Here is a 21270-nt window from a genome sequence, read left to right as displayed (position 1 = left end):
GTTCAAGCAGATGATGACAAGTGACTAACATTTACTGCATTTTCCATATTAGAAGCCTAGTGTTTTGACTGCCCATTGAAGTTATATAATGATTTTGTGAAGAAAGCACAGCACAGGAAAAAAATTAACGACCATCAGAGAGAGATCGGTAAGACATAAAAAAAGTCAGCAAACATTTTACACTTGAAAGTTGAACTAGCACCGGTGGGGGTGGGGGGGCGAGGCTTTTTTGTGCTGCTACCTAGGCTGGACCCAAATGATGAAGTTTCACCTGAAGAAGTGCAGAACACAATTTTAGAAAAGTCAAATTGAAACACTGTCTGTAAACTAAAAGTGATGTGTATGCATCGGTAACAACCATGGATTCACTTTAAAAAGTCCAGAGAAGGAGAATCAGGTTTGAGTTAGAAGTCTGGAACATGATCCAAGACCTGGATTAAGAACCCTGTCTTCTAAGGAATTTCACATTGTGAGCACACACAGTGTATCTTCCTTTGTCTCAAATCCTCAAGAGCCACGTAGAGTTACAAAATTAAAGTATTTTCTACACAAGTAATACAAATGGCAATTTTCCAAAACAGAGAACAGAAAAATTCAACCCCAATTGCAATCTGCTTATTTCACATACAAGTAGTTCTAACTTTGTACAGTCTGCAGGGGTTGCATTTGAGGTAAATATCCCTGGAGATTAGAATTCCAGCTTTACAAACTTTGATGCTTATGTCAACATTTCTTCATCTGCAGTATTATATAGTACTGCAGCTACGCACATGCCTGTACATTGGTGTCTCTCTCTACTCTTATTTCCCCACTAATAAAACATGCAAAACAAGCTTTACAGGGAAGGAAAAAAAAAAGTCAAACCATTCACGATTTTTTACATATATTTTAAAGAATTCCAAAACCTGTATAAAAACCTTACTACTCCTCAGACAGCAAATATACCCAAAGGTTCTACTCAGCTTGCTATTCTGTTCTAAACCACTGCTCCCACATAAAGCAATGCAAATTAAAACCTTCAAGCAGACCCCTGAACCTAAAAATTTCCTCCAGAACACATTTAGTGCATCACTGCAAAAGCTGTTTCCAATGCCAGCCTACCACCAAGCTCAAGCTTCAATGTAACTTCTCCTCAAAATTGTTTTTGACATTTTGTTAATTTTTACTGGAAACAAAGCAAAGGCATGGGATTTATTCTGTACACAGATACTGCAAAAAAACAATCTCAAAAGTATCATATTTCTAAGAGCTGCCAAGAATACTCCTGATCTACAGAAGTTACGTCTGGTGATCTCTTCAACAATCCATACACTCGTGCAAGAGGATCAACCAAAAAATACTGGGAAGCCTAACAAGGGCCAAAACTAGTCATGATTTCCTTGAATACATAATTTTATTTTCCAAGCTATCCCACTACTATTGCCTGATACACCCTGGAGAAAAGATGTTAACTGGTTTATACTTCAACTTGTTACAGCATTTTAACTTGAAAGCAGGACTAAACCCTTGGGGAAAAAAGTTCTTTGTAAAGAGATGCTGTATCCTTCTTTCATTAATCTTTACAAGCTGAAAAACATGCCCTGCAAGTTTCAACTATTCTTCAATCATCAAGCAAAAGATAGGCATTAGGTTTTTTTTTCTTACATTAGTTACTTCCAAAGAGCTTTTTTTTTTTCTCTTGGGGAAGGGGACTGTGTATAAAGGCTGAAAAGGAAGAGCCATAAACTTTGAGGTTATCCATATACACTACAGCAGGAACAGTAAATGGCATAAGCCAAAAAAGTAATTTCAATTTCAGCCTTACTACTGATTGATTTTAAAAAAAGAAGTTGATATATGCAAAGATAACCAACTGATTTTAGAATCTTAGAAGAAGGAATTCACGTAATTATATAATATTTACTTAAAGAAAGATTAAGCTAAATATGCAAAAATATAAGCCACATTATCCTGATGCCAGCTTCTCAAACACTTTGTCATCTTCACATGGGATCCTAAAAGCCTGAAAAATTTGTTTTCTGTTTAAGATTGACTTCCTGGCTTACTCTAATGTCAAGCCTTGCTAAGGTGACAATCCAAGAGTGGTTAATCTTTGCTGGCTTTGCTGTAGAGAAACGAAACTACAGCTCGGATGCAGTGTGGCTTGCTGTCACCAAAAGGAGGTTCCCCCTTACTCCCTGCCACGCATCCCATTCCTGTGCCGTGCTCTCCTCGTGCCAGCTTTGCGCACGTCAGAACCTTTGTCAAGCTGTTGAGTGCAGTAACACAGGAGAACATTGCTCTTGCAAAACCACCACCAACAAAAAGCATAATGTTTTCTGCCAGGTTAATGAACTGAACAGACTCTGCAACCAGCTTGACAGCATGAGAGTGAATGCCCAGGAGAGGGTGGGACCATGTGGCTGGAATTAAGGGGAAGCATACACAAGGGTGAAGAGAAAAAAAAGAACTGTCCCCTGACAGAAGAAAGCTGTCTTTCTCAGTTGTAGCATATGTCTTCACCCTTAGCAGGTATTAGAAGTATACTGCTAGTTTTTTTGCTTAAGTGCAGCATCAACATGGAGGGAGGGGAGAATAAAGTCTTACTGCTTTCATCAGAAATGCTTTTTAGAATTTGGTTGTCTTAATGTTCATTAAAGAATATGTCCCTGCAAAATGATAACATGAAATGAAAACATAAACAGGACAACTCATTTACTGAAAGACACGAGCTTATGTCCTTTCTGAAAGAGGGCCTAAAATTCAATCAAATATTGAGATAGTAAGAGCAGGAAAAAACCCTCATTCATCAGTGAAGCTAGCCTGGGATCAAATAAGCATTCCGAAGAAGTACTGTTAATTAGTAAACTCTTCAAATGTGAAGGTAAGATGACTTACTTTTCTATAACAAAAGTTTCTACAACAGAAGTTTGCTCACTCCACGCAGATAAACACTACAGGGACTTCAGTGATAATGTGGTTGTCCCTAAGCTTGCCCAACAGCAATTAAATCATAGAGAACTCAATCAATGACTGCTGTGAAGATAAACCATACAAAGTGACATTACACCAGTGATGCAAATTCTTTCTGGCACTAGCTTTGGGAAACTAAGTGACATCCTCTCAGATGACGATCAATACACAAAAAGGCTACTGAAATATCAAATGTGGAATTTCTTTTTGAAATGTCTTTTGCAGAAGAAAGCTTTATATTTTATATTGCTAAAGAGGTAAACTTCAAAAGTCTAGCAAGACTTTCCGAAAGCAAATCTCTACAAACCTCAGCAAGTAAGTCACAGCTTACGTTTTAGAATTCTTAGAAGATTCACGCCCCTCTAATTTTTCTTTAAATTCCCTGGCAGTTTTGAGAGGAAAGGGTTTTTTTTTCATTTTACTATCAGGTTTATCAATTTTAGACCTAGGAAAAACGTTACACAACTCAGTCCAATAGTCAGAGCTCATGACAAGGTAAAAGAGGAACAGAAGGATCCCACAAAAAAACTTCCAAGTACTAACGTAGTCTTCAACACCTTCAAGTTACCGCTACTTCTACAGAAGTGGAAATGCTCCTGGTAACTTGTCTAGAGAACCAGAAATATTTTCCAGGCCACTGTTCCTCTTCCCTTGCCACCTTTACATGGGAGCTCTGCTGCAATATTTATTCCACTCATGCTGCTCTTTGTCACATCACACTGCTTAGCATTGCACAGCTGCAAAAACCACCTGCTACTCCCATGTAGCTATTGTTTTTGCCACCTCCCCCACACCTCATCATTCTTTCTGAAAAGGATTTGCTCAGTCTCCTATAAAGGCTATCCCCTCTGCCTTTTTGCAACACTGCAAATGGGAATCCCAAGTGGCTCCTGCTAATTACCCATGTGCCTTGGGAGTCTAATTCTTCCTATTGTTAATATACCAATCTTTAGCCACAAAGTCACTTCATATGCTAATTGGAGACCAGCTGATCCCATGCTAATACTTCATGTACTCAGGAGAACTTATCTGCTGGGGGTACTAATGTTAGCAGAGCAAGATGAGCTTTGGAAAATAGTTCCCAAAAGATACTGTATCACTTTCACTTGTAGTCCAACCCAGTAATAAAAAATTTGATTGTGAACTTGCAGCTTGGTCAGTAACCTCACTTGCTGAGGGCAGCCTCTTCACAGACAAGAAGAGACTGAAAAAATTAGATTTTCCTTTTATGCTGGTAGAATCTAACTTAGTAGTTGTTAAGTCTTACCTAAATTTCCATATAAAAGTTTTGGTGTTTACAGGATGTTTGAAACATCAGCTTCAGCCCAAAATCAAGAGCATGACTAAGAACAGAAATACTCTATGAATTGTCTAAGTCATGATTCTGTACTGCTGCTGAGAACAACATACAATAACTTAGGAAATTTCTACTTTCCACTCACCCTCTGCATTCCCCACAATAAGCCTGATCTAGTTCACCTGAAAACAACTGTGCCAGCACAATGAAAAAGGCAGCGTGCTATAGCATCTGGGGCACAACAAGGTCTGAGAATGTCTTGAGCCGATACTGCAACGAAGAGCATGTTTATGATCTGAGTAGACTACACTCTTCTTGAATGTCTTGAAATACAGAAACATTTCATGTCTGCTAGGACATCAGAATATGAGATGCCCCACATAAAATCCACACTATGCGAGATTTTTCATCATGGCTTCTTACACATAGATAGCTCAATGTTTCCACTTGGTTAACAGAGTGTTCCACGTCACTTTGAAGATGCTTATGTGCCCACATTAGGAACAGCCTTTTGTTTATATCCCAAAAAGCAGAAATCAGCACAGTTTCTATAGCCTGTAGCTGTGCCCAGCGTTAGTTTTCATATGAAGAGCAATTTGCTCAATGGCGAAATAGTGATTCAAGCAAAGTTACCTATTCTATCTTCTTACTAGCTGGAAAAATATCTATGAGATGGAAACACAAACCGTTTTAAGAGACCCAAGCAAAATTTATGGGTTTTTGTTAAGTTGGTTTTTTGTTGAGTTTTGGGGTTTTTTTTTTAAGGATTTGAACAAGAAGTTCCTTCTTCAATGGGTTACAAATTGTCCTGTAAGTGGAAACACAATTTCATTTCACTAAATCGAAAGCTAGGAGTTTTGCACAGTATCCCCTCTAATGAACTACCAGTTTAATCCTCCATTACATATTCATTTCACGACTGAGTATTCTTCAGATTTAATTTATGGTGCCAATGAAAGACACAAGGATCCTGCAGCTGTACAAAAGTTCAAGCAGCTCAAAAAGTAGCAGACACATCCAGCTGTTTGAGAAGCATCATGAGATTGCTACACAAGTGGAATAAAAAAATCCCTTTATGTACAAAGAAGGTTCTGCCACAGAATAAAACATTCACCTAAATGAGTGTCATGCAAATAATACAGATATAACAGGAAACTACAACAAAACATAATTTACCACCTAAGTGTGTTCTAGATATGAATAACATCAAGTTTAATGTATTTTACTATTAGGGCTCAAAATCATATGCAAGCCCTTCACATAAAAGTATATCCTTTCAAGGCCATGCCTGTCCACATTTCAGAGTACTGTCCCACCTACTTTAGTTATAATACTGATACATTTGTCTTACACAAATGCTGAAACAGGCATCAGCACACTAGCCATTTCAGAAGGTCACCGCAGAGCAGTTAAACATGCCGTCTTCCAACTGACATCAGTATATCTCTGGAGGTAAGACAGAAAGCAGCAAACACCCCTGGCCTTCCTCTTAAAACAGCTTTGCAGAGAGCTTTTTATACATAAAAGGCAGCTGGTTATGCTTTAACAGACTCTTTTGTAAACAGAGCTGATCAACAGATGTGAAATACTTATTACAGATGGTTATCAACATCATCTTCATTTTCAGAACCAATAAAACTGGACATTACGCCTATTCTCCGAGCCATTTACCTACCTCAAGGTAAAACTGGATTCACTAATATCTGCTATGGGATTGATAAAAACTTGATGTCAAAAGAATTAATTATTAGAAAGAGAGAGAAATGGGAATGTCCAGATAATTGCAGCATTTCAGTCTGCATATAGGCTCTTCACTGATCTGAAACTGCAAACAGACAAGTCAACGTGAGGAAAGTGAAGGGAAAAAGACTCTGAAGCAGATATATATTTAGCAGCAGGTTAGATGGAGAGAAAAGACTCAAGGACAATGGCAGGTCTCTTCTTCCTTCAGCTAAACCCCCAATGTATTTTTGTGAAAGAAAGCTAGTTTTTTCCTTTTAACTGTAGCCCAAAACTGCATTATGTCTCCTGGGTGCTTTGATTTTTTTTCTCTTTCTAAATCTCAGCACATAGTCAGCTCCAGGGCTCAGTAGGAGAAATTATTAAAAGCATGCCTGCAGAAGTAAAGAGATCAGTCATTTCCCTTATCCCCTGTGTTTCATGAGAGCACCCCCGCCCATGCAGCGTTGTATGAGATTTCATGCAACCAGACATGTCCTTTTTAAACAGACTGAAAAATTTAAAAACCTTTAAGAGTAGGCATAGCATTCCTTCGAATTGGAAAGAGAAACACAGAAATGTGCTTCAATTCTTCAGAAAGGTCACACTCACCTTCAAAATTCTATCAAACTTTTTCCCCCCTGTGCAGTTCTATTATCTTAAGTAATTTGTAACCGTCTTTACAAAATCTACTAGAGTTTCATAAAACACAAAATCCCAGTGTGAACATGATGCAAGCAATCTTTGCCTCGTTATTGTTTCCTAGGCTGCTTGAAGTTTCCAAAGTCCAGATGTTTTTCCAACTGTCTTTCCTGTTCCACTATTGCAAATGCATAGGTCCCTTCTTTAGAATTACCATTCTATATGCATTTTCAACTTACTACAACTTACTCTGTGCTTCTCAGTCCATTTTTCCAAATAAATATGCACATATTTTGGATTTAATATGACTTACTGTATTAGAAACATGATATTAGAAAGTTTTAGCAATTACATTCAGTGTATTTTGACAAAAGCAACTGCGCTGAAAGTGATGCGTTCTCATAAAACAGTAAGTAGCTTAAAAAATAGGAAAAAAACCTTTTTAAACAGTTTCCTACTTGCAATGTCTATAGCTACATCTCCAACCTTGTACCTTCACCATTAAAATGTTACTGTGCATTTAACAGTATAGGAAAATGCCCAATAATCTTCATTAGAGTTTGTTAGGAAGCTGGTTTTAAGCCCCTACTCCCCCAACCTAAAGACAGCAGAAAACAATTGGAAAACGCTGTTCATTTCATCACCCTTACCCAAATACTCCTCAGCCGTAAGTAGATGTCCCCATGTTTCAGAGAGTTCTTTGCTCAAGACTACTGAACTCTAAACATTAAGCATTTGATATGCATTTCAAAACTGCTATTTGACACACACTAGAGAACAAATTACGTCTTTTCAGAGTCAATATAAAATTGAAGACACCCCATTTAGAGTTTAGAACATGAAGCAGAAAGACATCACTGTGCTTATTCTATCTGCTAAAAACAGGTTTACCAACAGATTGCTACAGTTAAGGATACATCTCAGCTACAGGATTTCCCTTCATACACCTGCACAGGATCTTTGATGAAGACTGACTTGAGATAGTATCACTGATTTCTGCTAAAGTCTTTAACTCAACATTGACAAAAAAATGTTCTGTTTTGTAGCTGTTACACAGATGAATCATCATCAGTACCTGAAGTGACAGAGCACATATCCTTCTGCAGTGAGAAAAAGGTAGTGTAAAATAAATGTATTTTGTTATCCTAACAGTTACGGAAATCCACTACATTACCTCACGGTAAAAATATTTATGGAAAAACAACACAGAATTTTGAACATACAAGTGGCTGAGAATCGCCTTCCGAAAGGATTTCTAGAACTTACCTATGGTGCAGTTTGTGGTTATTTTTCTCCGCTTGGGGTTGTGTCGTAGCAATTCTAACTCTCGTTTGGTTGGCTCCCATGTTGAATACTTCTCTCCAATGCCTAAGCAGACGAAAAGAAAGTTTCAGGAAGTTGTTTAGTAAAAGGATTAAAAACTCTGTTCAAGTAAAAACTTTCAACATGCTGCCCATTAAGTTAGGTTCAATCTATGTACAACTACAAGAGACTGATTTCTTTTTACACCCCCCCCCATACTGTTCAGAAAGATATCAACCAATCTTCAAAATGATAAGAACTAAAAGAAAAAAAAAGGACTTCTTTACTTATAAAGAATACCTTGCCCAAATAAATTTGCCATTATTGAATTATAGTCCTCCTTTCAGTTAAAAAGAAATTCCAGCACAAGAATAAATCCACTATTACTCAAAAATGCATTTCTTTGTGCTCAGAGGAGGTCAAATGAGAAAACCACCATATGATTTTAGAAGATACAGGATAATCAAAAAACATCAAAACTGACCCAACTTAATGGACAAATACAGGTTTAATCTTTACAGATGAACAGCAGAATTTAGTAATTCAATATATTGAACAGTTACTACATGTCTTATGATATACCATTACAAAGTATGACCCCTCCTTATAACCACGATGTAGGACTGGATATTAGCAAGTTCTAACACTTGAGATTCACTTTACTGACATATCTACATTACCTAAAACCACAATTAGTAGTAGGTTTAAACATAACCCTCTTCCCACCAACCAGCCAAATCTCTCCAAATACTTAACTACCCTTTCTCATGAGCTGCAGCTAATATCTGTCATCCTTCTCTTTAAACATCAACACTGTATTTCCAATACATTTCTTTTGTTCAAAGGAAAGCACAGTAGAAATGAGTCAGGTAAGTCGTACAGAGAATAGACCTGAAGTAAGCACAGAGTTGCGTTCAGTGTAAATTCGATACAAGAAAAACACAGCAGTGACGACTCATGTGCTGACCAGCTAAGTATTGCTGCAGCATTCTATGTAGCACAGAGAAATTACTATGCAAGGTCAATTATAGTGAGTCACGAAAGCATCTTGGCATTAAAAAATAAAGAATAATAAGATGACAAGCAATCTATTCTAAAACTGAGGATTAAAGTCAATTAAGAGTTATTTTTCACAGAATGCATGAGCAGAAACAGTGCTGTGCTACAGAAAATAAATTATAAATCATACATATGAAAAGGAGAGTAGAAAATATAGCTAGAGGCTTACACATTCTGCATAATATACATTAAATTTTAATAGCTTTTTGATCTTCATTTTCAGAAATAGCTATGCTTGTCAGAAGCTACCCACCCAAAAATGTTCAATTCATAGTTACTACTGTCCCTCCAGGTTCTAGTAATAAAAGGTCTCATCTTCAGATTCTAGAGGACTAGAAAAATCTTATTTACATAGATGCACCCATCTCTCACTTTATTTGATTCAACAATAGATTATGCAAGAAGCATAAGAAAGAATACCAGAATCATATAGTCCCTTTCCTTTATCCAAGGTTCAGCATCAAGCTACACACCCAGGAAAACAGAAAAGGAAACTAATTACTGTGTAACAGATTGATGAGATAAAACAGCTGCAATGCTTTGAATACATTGTACGGTACACATAGGCAAATGAATGAAGCAACTTTAGAGACGCACATATGGACAGTTCACATATGACAGAACATTGGCTTGGAAAAAGTTTTATATTACATATCTTCAGCAACCCTTTTCATATTTGTAATACTCCCTTAGGAATTTATATAAATTGGTTTGTAAAAAAACTCAAAATAATTTTCAACACTGTGCTAGTACCAGCTATTGCACTGGCCAGCTGTAAACTTAAACTCTTGCATTTGGGTTCACTGTAGTTTAAACATGGCCAAACACAGTTAGTATCATCTGACAATGGGATGAAGTCTCGTAATAAAAAACCAAAAAACTTGGATACATTTAAATCCTGGTTTAAATCAAATATAACAAAATTCACACCTGGAAACACATGTGCGCTCAACTTTAGGCATGCAATAGTTCCATATATGTCAGCAGGACTATTCATATATATTTATATATATCTATATATAATTATATAGCTTAAATGCTTATAGAGGATGGAGACCAAAGCATTTCACAAGAGCAGCTCTTCAAGTAAAGTTAAACATGACAGACTGGATTACTTTGCAGGACTCTGGGTGAATCAAATACTGTTCAATTAAAAAGAAATGAAACCAAACAGAAAACCATGTACAGTTAATGCCACAACAAACACAGAGCAAAACAGACAGAAAACTTTCTTACAGAAGCCTTTCATTAGAAAGAGCACAATTTAAGTCAGAGACAGAAATTAAAGAGTGTTGTGTTCCAGCTACGTAATATCGAGGTTTTATTACTCTTGAAAATTTGGAAAAAAAAGACTGAACCATTTATTAGGAGTGGTTCGGCGTTTAAAAGTTTAAAAAAAAAAAAATCACACACAAAGAAGGAAAAAGGTTTAATAAAAGGTTTAATAACACCCACAAACATGCCAAAAACTCCAATATAAACTACCTTAAAGATCTGCAAAACATGCACAGGTTACCGTTTACAATTAAAGGAAAGTAGCGTTATAGGAGTGAAAATTCATCATTTTAAAAGTGATGCTATAAAATAGCCAGAGAGTCAAGTCACCATGTGAAATCTCCATCCAAGAATTAATTTTATTAGGTCAAATACACAAATTGTAATTTTTCAGAGACTTTATCAGGGACCTACGGATGAGTGAAGGAAAAGGCGATGAAGGGTCTAATTTATAAAAGTCAGAATTTTGCAGGTAATCATTAATATAGATTGTTTAGTTTGCTATACTCAGCAAATCCCCCCTTTTCCCCTCCCCCAAATCCAAATATTAATTAGAATGAAGGGCTCCACATAGTCTCACCTCCCTCATTATTAAAGAATATTCAATAGCAGAGAAAAAAAAATGGTAGAGTTGCAACTTGTTCAGAGTTATATCATATAACCCTGAACTACAGCTGGACATGGGAACTCATCACACTAAGAGTTAATATTACAGGAGTATGAAATGAATCTCATGATATTTGGGGTTTTTCTTAAAGTTTTTTCTCCAGGCATCATGTTGTTATGTGAGCGTCTATTAAAGTATATACTAATAGCCTTCAAGCACTGTGGATAGAAATTTGAAAATATACAACATTCACACTTCAATTTTTAAGCCAACCTCACTGTTTGCAGACTGGATTCACTTAAGTTCTTTAAGCTGGCAACACTATCTGAGGCAAACTAACTGTGGTAGAAACATAAACCCAAGACACTGAGTTTGGGGTTTGTACTAATCTTGACATTCAGTTTAGAGGAAGAAGGGTTTCCTCCCCCTTTATACTTTAAAAATCTTTCAGATAACATGAATCACTATGAGAAGGAGGGGATGGATTGAAGCAATGGAGAAAGAAGGGGAAAAGGACATAGTTCTCCCTTACTTCTCTCATGTATCTCCCTTTCTCATTCCTTAGATAAATTTGTGGGGAAATACACATGGTTTCATGATAAAAAGCCATAAAACAAAAGACTCTATGCCATGACTTTAAAGAAAAAATGTCTATACTGTGTACTCCAGTAATTTAAAGTGTATTGTTGTCTATTCCTTCATTTATATCTTCATTGGTCATTATGGATTTGTTCTCCAGGGACAGAAGATGCAATGTGCATATTCATATAAATATGCATTCATATATATATTTAATATGCTAGTCATTAGTCAATTAACCAGTACAGAGAACGTTTCCTGCCTAGCAGTTCCTCTTGGTGATTCCTCCCTTCACCGCAGAACTCTGCGGTCCAGATGACAAGATGAACAATCTTGTAGCTGTATTTACCCTAGAATATAAGCTATAGCAGCCTGATGTCCACTGGAGGACAAACTGGCTGCATCTCAGTCCAGAAGGCACAAATATATTATTTGCTAAGGACAACATAATTAAGAAATTGCTCTTCAAATTTACATATTCAAAGGTAAGGAACTGGGGGGCCTTTCTCTTCTGTAGCATCACGAACAAGTGTTATGTTGCTGCAGTTGATTAATTTGGTGCCCCAACAACACAGTTCAGAAGCGTTTGAAGGAGTTTTCAGAAGAGGTGCATAGCCTAAATGAAAGGTTTAAAAACATGTTTCTGTTGTGTCTTGCTTTGAAAACCAGTGCTTTGTGCTAAAGCTTTTTAAGCTATATTTTCTTGTTCTAGAACTCACTGACAATCTCACTATCCTCCTTTCCTCTGACTCAACTCCTTCAAAATGGGGAATAAGCAGAAAGTAGAATGGGATCTGTAGTAGGAACTAAGTAAAAGCAGCTATACTTTTGATATGCCGTCAGAAAAGCTCTAGTTAATACAATGTTAGCTGCTATTTTTAAAATTCGAAATGAGGTTAAGAATGGTTTGAAGTCATATCAGCCCTGACTAAGGCTGTCACATTGAAACAGGATGCCATGGATTCAGTAAGAGACATTACCAGACAGAAGTCATCTGTCTTCAAATACAGACTTTCCCACTTTAAGAAAACATACCCCCTAGAGGCCACTGGAAATGGAAGATGACAAGCATTTATAAATGATGCTTAAAAACTACTCAGTTTAAGATAAATGCTACTTCCTTTCCTTTCCAAATAAAAGGAGAAAAGGTTTGTTTTGGAGTAGTTCTATCAAGGAAAGGGCATATGAAATCAAGTCTGCTATAATTATTCAATCATTGGAACATATCCAAACAAGAGGAACACAATTTGCACGATAAAACTGGCATTCTTAACTGTGATTCATGTCTAAAATGGCAGGATAATCAGCAAAGGGACGCTTGTTAGTGAAGTGCGTCGCCAGCCCACGCCTCTTACCTGTCATTGTACACTGGTAGTGAGAAACCACTGTTGGGGTGAAGGCTAAAAAAGAAAAAATTAGGGAAAGCAAACTGAATAAAACAAATGTGTGTACATATATTTGTGTGTAAATATTTCTACATAGATACTGTGCGTGTACCATGAAAGCACAGGTGTGTAAGTAAGCTGGCACGTTCTATTAAAAAAAAAAAAAAAATCACACACAAGGGTGGCATTTCATGTGAGGGGAACAGATTTATTACCTATATCACGTAAATAAGCCTAAAGGAGCAGACCGTTAAATTTTCTACCTAATACAGATCTGACTGATATTATGCAAGTTTTGCAGGGTTAATGTTAGATTTTTTTTTTTTGTAATTAAAAATAAAATATTTTTGCTACAATTAGGTGCGGCGCACATGTTAAACTAACAGTCTAACTCCTGGAAGGTAATAGCTAGACATCTCTTTTCTCCCATGGCCTGCACTACTATCTCTAAAGAGCTTTTTCTTCCCCTTACTGGTTTTTGCCATTGACAAATGGGAGGGACAGGTATGATTAAAAACAGAAACAAGAAATTCAGGCAGGAAAACCAAACCTTGTAATTTCCAAGCTTTTCGTTGTTCTTCTTTGGCAATTTGTTCCATGTCTTTGTCGTATATGTAATCTTGACACATAAAGCAGTATATACCCCCATACAAAAGGTCTATGGCTGCAAAACAGAAGGGAAGTTGGGGAGGAGGAAAAAAGACGTGAGTTCATAAACTAGAAGACATTTTAAAGCAGGCTTCCAAGTCAGGCACTCTTTCTTCTCAGCAGTCCACAAAAAGTAAACTCTGTACCTTATAATCTGGAGGGGGAAAAAAAAAGAGGAAAAAGAGACATTTTTCCAGCGACAGTATGAGTTCTTCAATTGCTTCTGGCACAGCAAGAAAACTGTGCAAGACAACAAAGCATTAGCTGCCTTAAAGTTGTTTGTAATTCACAATATACTTTTTGAAGACATAAATAACCAAAAGGCATAATTACAGTGACTGACTACAATACATGCAGAACTAGTACTGTAAGATTTGATATATAAGTTTGAATTGTCTTTTTCTAAGACTTCAATAATTTCTATTCAATGCCATTAAAATAATTACAAAGCACCTACTTAAAATCCAAATGAAAGCTCAAACAGAAGACAGCACTGAAAACTCAAAGATACTTGTCCAGGGGAATGATTTTCTGGAGTATTTTATTCCACGGGTTACATGTGTCTCAATTTCTTGTTTCACACGCCCTTTCAGAATGGACATACGAACACTGACCAATGTTAAAAATATTTTTCTTACACAATTGTAAACAACAGAAAGCCAAGAAATGAAATAAAACTAACTGGGAAATGACATTTTGCTTCAACATATACCAAGGAAGAAGGAACTGCAAACTAATCATAGCAAATTGCTCATTTTCACTACAAAGATATGGAAAAAAGCTACAATCAAAGTTAAAAAATAAATAAATAAACAAAATGCAGTGGGCACTAACAAATTCTTAGCCAGCTACTAAACTACAATCTGCATCCAGCAGACAGCTGAGAAACACATCACCATTCTCCCTCAAGAGTATATCCTCCATTTATTTTATTTCCAAATTCCATTATTTTTTCCAGATAAACAGCACTATTAAAATAATCTCACTACAGTGGAAACTTGTTTTAAACAAAGGAAATCATTACCACATTAGGTGGCCTGCAAGAAACAGCACTGAATTACTCTGAAGTCATAAATAAGCCAAACCGCACGCCACACAGCAGGAATTCTGCTGTCAGTCTCATCAGGCAAACTAAGTAAAGTCTTCGTCCTCCCCTGTTAGTGGGCCAGTGCTTGTGGTAAAGTTTCTAGGTAAGGTTGGTAAGCTTGGTAAGGTTTCTTTCTAACCACACCTCATCCACCCTTCACAGCTTCTACTCCTCTCACAACCTGCTACCCCACTCCTTTAGTCCTCTGCGCCCTTTTTTTCCTCTTCTCTTTCAAAATCACTTTGTCAATGATTATGTCAAATTGTTTGTTACTTTTCCTATTATATAATAAAGGGAACAATTATTTTAAACAAGTTTGCATAATGTCTCTTGGCTGTCATCTTGCTTTTGTGCTTCATGCTTTTGTTTTGCTTATTTGGACCACAATCAGTTTGTGGAAGACGATAAGGATGGCTTGCATCACCTTGCGCAATGTCCAAACACCAGAATTTTCACCCTGGTGCCCAGAGGACTTAATAAACTCCTTCAGCAGAGTATCACAAAAGGGGATAAGAATCTTAGCTGTGGTGAAGATCAGTAACAAAACACTACGCAATTGTGGGGTGGGGGGGAATCACAAGCTACAGAGTATTAGGGCTATATCCTATTTACTCCATTACCTATTGTACTACCAGCTATGCACAGTTTTCAACAAAGAATTGTTGAAAATCTAAAGGTACTGGTCTTGAAAGACAAAATCAAATATTGTTCTCCATATATTTTTTTAAAAGATCACAAAAGCAGCCTCCCTCCCTGCCAAATAATAGAACAGGGCTGGCAGAATATTAAATAAATAGGACTCTCTGTGAGCACTAATACTTCCAATCTACCATCAGAATGGGTAGGCCTATGTTGTGCTCAGAGGATTCCTTACTTTTCTCAGCTTTCTGGATTTACACGCATGAGTGATGAAGTACAGATGTCAAGATCAAAACCAACAAGAGACCACCTTATACAAACCACTTGCTCAGAGCAGAAAGAATTTCTGGTGTAAAGAATCAAAAAGTTTAACGGAAACACTGGCAGAGTAAAAGCCGTAATTGTCCAGTGCCTGATTAAGGACTCTTGAGAAAATGTCCTCTCTCCAGCATACTTATGTGAACAATACACTTGTATATATGCCAACACTTTCAATGTCATTAAAAAGACTGCAATAGGTTTTGGACAAATTACCTCAAGCACCAGTGACAAGGCAGCCATACAGGCCTGGTTACAGCACAAAGGAAGGGCAGGAGTTTCTCATGAAAGCGAAAACACAGCTGCTCAGTTTCAATATCCTAGGAAAAGAGTCTACTAGTAAAGTTCATAAGTTAATTGTTTCAAATTAGTATAATTCAGATTTTTCCCTTGAAATATACTTCATTATTCTGGCCATCTTGGGGTGAAAAAAGAATGTTTTCTCTAGGGCAAAGTACAAAATATCCACCACCAAGTCACTCTGGTGGGCCACCATGCCCACAGAGCTGGTCCCCGGGGCCTGGCAGGCGCTGGGCAAAGGGTCCCCAACGGAGGAACCATTGAAGAGACTATCTTACTTACAGAAATTCTTCCAGAGCAAGCAATTCGTTAGCACTAACGGAAGTTACACTACACCGAATGGACAAAGTTCATAAAAAAAAAAACTTTCTCCCTCAAAGGATTTGGTGGGTGGGGCAACACAAGTTTCACCTCCTTGTTCACAGCAGGCTAAAACTACCTTTTTTTTTTTTTTTTAAACTAAATCACTGTGAAGCTCTACCCAAACTGAAACACCTGACCAGAAAATTCAGAAAAAAACACTATGACAGTAAGGTATGAGAGTGCACATGTAACAAATTTCATCATTTGCATTAGTATTTAGCATCACAAAACTAACAGAAACGGGCCTCAAATTCATAAAAAGTTTGGGAACTACTAACCTAGAAACAATGCCTAGATGTTTCAGATTAATCCACTGCCAACTCCGCCTTGATGCCCCGCATTCCTCACGAACGTCTCTTTCAGGAGGCTCCTCCAGAATGGCTGCTGCTCCTACCTTCCAGTATCTGCTTTTCCTAACACTACTTCTACAGCTCTCAGGACGTGGCAGGGTGATGAAATCAGAATACTTTAAATTAGTTTTATCTTAACACACATACAGAATTGATTACACTGGAAAAATAAAATATACATTCAGTAGAAATACACTTTTTGCTTTCATAGGGAAGAACCAGAAGAAATTTATAAGAATCATAATGTCATTTTATTAAATTTGATTAATCTAATTTCCTGCTTCAGGAATTCAAAATACCTAATTGTGGATCACAGGCAAAGTAATTTAAGAATGAAAAGGCCTCTTGGAATTTAACATTTTCTTTGCTTTTATACCTGCTATGCTGACAACAGGCTAGTCTTACTTAAAAGTCAGATCTCCTCATACCTCTTCATATACAAAATTCTAAGCAGCTGCAACACAAGAGAGAAAAATCAAAACATACCTCATTTTTCATTTAAAAATAAAGCTATCAGTCTGGAGAAAAAATGAGGCATCACAGAAGATCACGCGGGAATGAACTACTTTATCTACTGGTGCAAGTGACAATAAGTTTTGAAAGACAACAGCTCAGGGGTGAAAGTTTAAATTTAGGCAGCAAAAGGTCTTCAAACTCTCCATCTGGGAGCCAAGCGTTTTGTTTAAGCCCGAGTGCTTTACTTCGCCAAATATATCCACTGACATCCTTGCGAAAATGTTAAGAGACCAGCGATGATGGGAACATAACAACATGTAAAAAAGCAGGGAAACGTGCCACATCCAGAGGACGCATGTGCGCGCACGCACGTCTCATCCAGTTAAGAAACTTGTATGTTCAGTTTTTGAAAGACCCAGGTGAATAGAACTAGTGTTGCTCAGTTGAAAATGGGATACTTCAGCATAATATACAACAGACTTCCATCAGATATGACATATCTGTGAATCATGTTTTGGCATCATCTTCCTTGGAGCACTGATTGCATTCAAGTAGAACAAAACATACAGAAACTCAGAACTGCAGTCAATTTTTACCTGTTTTGAAATTAATTCCACTGCGAATTTCTGTGACTCAGTCTTGGCATGTTATCAACCTGAAATCAACACACACTCATATTCTATGCAAGTCACCTACATTTTTGTTCAACTTTTGTAACAATGAAGACTAAATCAGTAATTCTTTTAGACAGTATTCTAAGTCAACATCCTAAGATAATTCATATGCCCTAATTTCTCACCTTAAGTGTTAATCATTAAACCAGTTTCAGATAATAGTCTCAAGTCCACAAGAAGTGATTTGCTAAACTTCAGCCAGCTCTCCACTTTTTCTTGCATCTGATATATCAGCACAAAACAAGTATCTGATTGCCTTCCTCCTGTTTTCCTGGCACCTGGAACCCACATCACAGGTCAGAATTTCTAAACTGAGAAGATATTATGGTCTCCTGATACGAGTAAGAAAATCTTACTAATCTCAGTAAGAAACAAAAATAAACCCCAAACACCACCACCCCCAAACCCCAAAAACCAGAACATAAAAAATACACAAAACAAAACAAAGAGGCCAAAACACACTAGTAGACTCATCTGATGCATCAACTTACATATTTGAGTTTTTGCCAGGAACTAGTGAGCAGCCATATCAAAGGCTATTCATTCTTCTCCCTTATCTTCTCAGTCTCTATCAAGGTGATCACAGCCTTATCAACTCTCCTAGTCACAGATATATATTAACAAAACGACAAAAACCCCCCAAAAATGACAAAAAAAACCCCAAAACGACAAAACAAAAAAAAACACCCCAAAACCCCCCCAAAAACCCCCAGAAAAAGCCACCCCCCCCCCCAAACCCAAAAACAAAAAAACAAAAAAAAACCAAAAAAGCAAGCTAGTCCTGCTAAACTTAGCTTCCACTGCAACCATTGAGAATTGTAGGTACTTACTTTTGGGGGCAGGGGAGGGGGCGGGGAGAAGACCAAAACCAAACCTGCCCCAAACTTCCTTTTTTTGCCAAAAATGCAGCATGAGATACCCAATCTTTTAACATACATTAAAAATGATGGCCACAGTTAAGCATTATCCTTCCCTCTCACATTCAATATTTAACAGAAAGGGTATTCTCTTCTCCTAATATTTGAGATAAAGCCATTCTATTCAAGTACTACTTTTTTCTTTTTTTAAACCAGCAGCCAACAGGTAAGAAGTGTTTTTGTGGGTTGTGCTCTAAAGTCTCCAAAAGATGCCTATTGACCCTATACAGATCTAGAATTTTAATGTTAAAGGGACTGATTTGCCTGCAATCCAAACATGGCAAGTACCCAGTACTACCCTGCAAACCACTTAAATAAAACTAGAAAGCCAAATGGCCAGCCTCTGTGCTGTACACTTGCCTCTGTAATGGTTTAGAGTATCATCCTACATCAGCATGCAAATACAAGCCAGGGCAGGTAAGATGAAGGAAAAATATATTAGTATCCCTATGGAATCTACATACCAAAAATGTTAATTTAACTGTTAATTTAGAGGAACCATGGTCTGGCAAACATTTTATGTTAATTTATTATGAGTAGAATATTAACTCCAGCTCCTTGACCTCATTCAGAAATACACGTATCACACACACACAGAGTACTTAAATATGTGTGCACACACCTAGTATACTACAGAGGAGTCCGTAGCATGCCTATACTTAAGTTGCCCTGCAATTTCTATTATAAAATACATTTTGCCTTTTGTCAGTCTTCTCCCTGCCCTTCTCTAACCCTACAACCTTCAACAGTTCCCCTGTTTGCAGCAAACCTGAAAAGAATGAAAGCTTCCTGCCTACAGCACCTTTTCTTGATCCCACAAAATATTATTCAGGTTTAAAAGAGAGAAATTGTTAAACACTCCCTACTTAATCTTGCTGGGTTTTTTTTCAGAAATTTGGGGGCAGAACCCCCAAATCACAGCCACCAAGTCTTGTGCTGCTCCATATGATATGATGCAAACCGCTTACACTCATCTGCATATTCTCATTTGATCAATGGAGACTTACCTCAAAACACTATTTTCAATAAAAGCAGTAGTAAGACCCAGAACAGCACAGAAGTTAGTAGTTGGGTCTGAGGCAAGCAGATGCATGCAGAGCTGGCAATATGCAGGTAAATAATCAAGAGATGGGCTTTCTGAGGGTTAAGGATATTCCAGGTGTACAGAGAACTCTTCAGAAGTCATTTCTGATAGTAAGAGGAGCTTTTGAGAGACGGCTTACAGAAGCTCCTAACTACCTGCACTCACCAGAGCAGCTCCTAGCAGAAGAAAATTGCAATGAACAAATGCCTGCTGCCTTCTTATGAGTTCAGTCTGGCTCAAAGTTTGAGCTAAACTATAGGAATGCCATGCTGGAATGCGCATCACATAAGCAAATGAAAATTTGCCTGCAAGACTTTGCACAATACATCGTAGAATAGCATATTTTTTAATGGCTATGAGGAACATTGGAGGTTCAAAGCCATACCCTATGGCTGACCTGTATATCCAAAATGCTTTCCTCCTCCTCTGCTTCCAATCAACAATCTGCTGGTTGATATCACAAGGATATTATTATATTGAAGTAGAAAGAGTTTGTACATTCTACTATCAAATTTCATCTCACTTCTATTACTGTAGTCAATGAGGGTATTTAATTCTTATCACAGGACCACCTAGCCCTCCTCAGTGTAAGCAATACCTCTGAATTTTGTGACCCTCATGAATTTCATACACAAATGTAATTCCTTCTCTTCAATTACTAGAAAACAGCAGTAAACCAGGACTGGTTCTGTTACTAAAGTCCGTGTGTCCTACACACTCTGCTTTCAGTTTATTCATCATCAGTCTCTCTTTATCCTGCCTCATATACACTACAACTCTTATATTAATCCCTGTCACTTCTACCTCAAGCAACAATTTCCATGGGGTTAAAATGTCACATTCTTCACTTGATCTACACAAATTAGGTCCAGCGTATTTCCTTTTTCTAAGAAAATCAGTTATATTATCAAAAAGACATATTAGTCTGACACAATCCATCTCTGACGGAACTATAAAACACTGCATGCTGTTTTCCATTTGCCTTCATCTCCTTAACAGACTTTTCTCCACACCATCACCAAGCAAAACATCACAAGTCAAATCAAGAGGCTGGTAAAATCCCCAGATGACCTTTTCTACCCCTTTCTGAGTCTAGATGCAAAAGGAAAAACCAAACTGCTACTCTAGCACTGCCATACACTGTGCTGGGAACTGCTTTAATTGCCCCTTCCACACAGAGTATAATGAAAATCTCAGCTGTTGTCCTGGTTTTGGCTGTTTACAAAAGAACTCAACTCTACTGCCATCGTGCAGAATTAACACTATGGTCAATACCTTCCAACTCAAAAGAAAATTAAACAGCTTCTACTGTCATTCCTTTACATCTGTTCTTTTTTGACCTATTAAATTTCAACAGACAGGTATGCGTTAACAGCAGTAACCAGATTTTTTCCTTTGACCAACGTCAAGTATAGAAACCAGCTTTTTGTCACGTTTCCCCTGAATCAGGTGAAAAAAATTAGTTATTTATTCTCTAGGGGAAGTAGAAGCTTTTTGAATTCTACCAAAAAATCCTCAACTTAATCTATGAGCGTGATTATGCTCACCCACCCAGTTCCTCTCACCACAAATGTATTTATTGGACTGAACCTTACATCAGCATATATGTAGAAAAAA

At 37.3% G+C, this 21270-nt stretch overlaps 1 protein-coding gene across 3 annotated transcripts in view; it reads right to left on the bottom strand.

Annotated features, from left to right (window-relative positions):
• Positions 1–21270, bottom strand: part of USP22 (ubiquitin specific peptidase 22) — a 71110-nt gene that overhangs the window by 44043 nt on the left and 5797 nt on the right. For 2 of the 3 annotated variants that reach the window (XM_010570356.1, XM_010570357.1), the window contains exons 2-4: positions 13368–13481; positions 12788–12832; positions 7877–7978 (exon numbers count right to left, since the gene is read on the bottom strand). In XM_010570356.1, the coding sequence (XP_010568658.1) occupies positions 7877–7978; positions 12788–12832; positions 13368–13481 (261 nt within the window). The remainder of the gene's footprint in view (positions 1–7876; positions 7979–12787; positions 12833–13367; positions 13482–21270) is intronic. The other variant, XM_010570358.1, reaches the window with a different exon arrangement.

The sequence above is a fragment of the Haliaeetus leucocephalus genome, unplaced genomic scaffold (genome assembly GCF_000737465.1).
Source record: "Haliaeetus leucocephalus isolate CR32 unplaced genomic scaffold, Haliaeetus_leucocephalus-4.0 Scaffold295, whole genome shotgun sequence".
NCBI classification, from domain to species: domain Eukaryota; kingdom Metazoa; phylum Chordata; class Aves; order Accipitriformes; family Accipitridae; genus Haliaeetus; species Haliaeetus leucocephalus.
The sequence above is the reverse complement of the archived record's forward strand: the minus strand, read 5'-3'. Positions and strand labels throughout refer to the sequence as shown.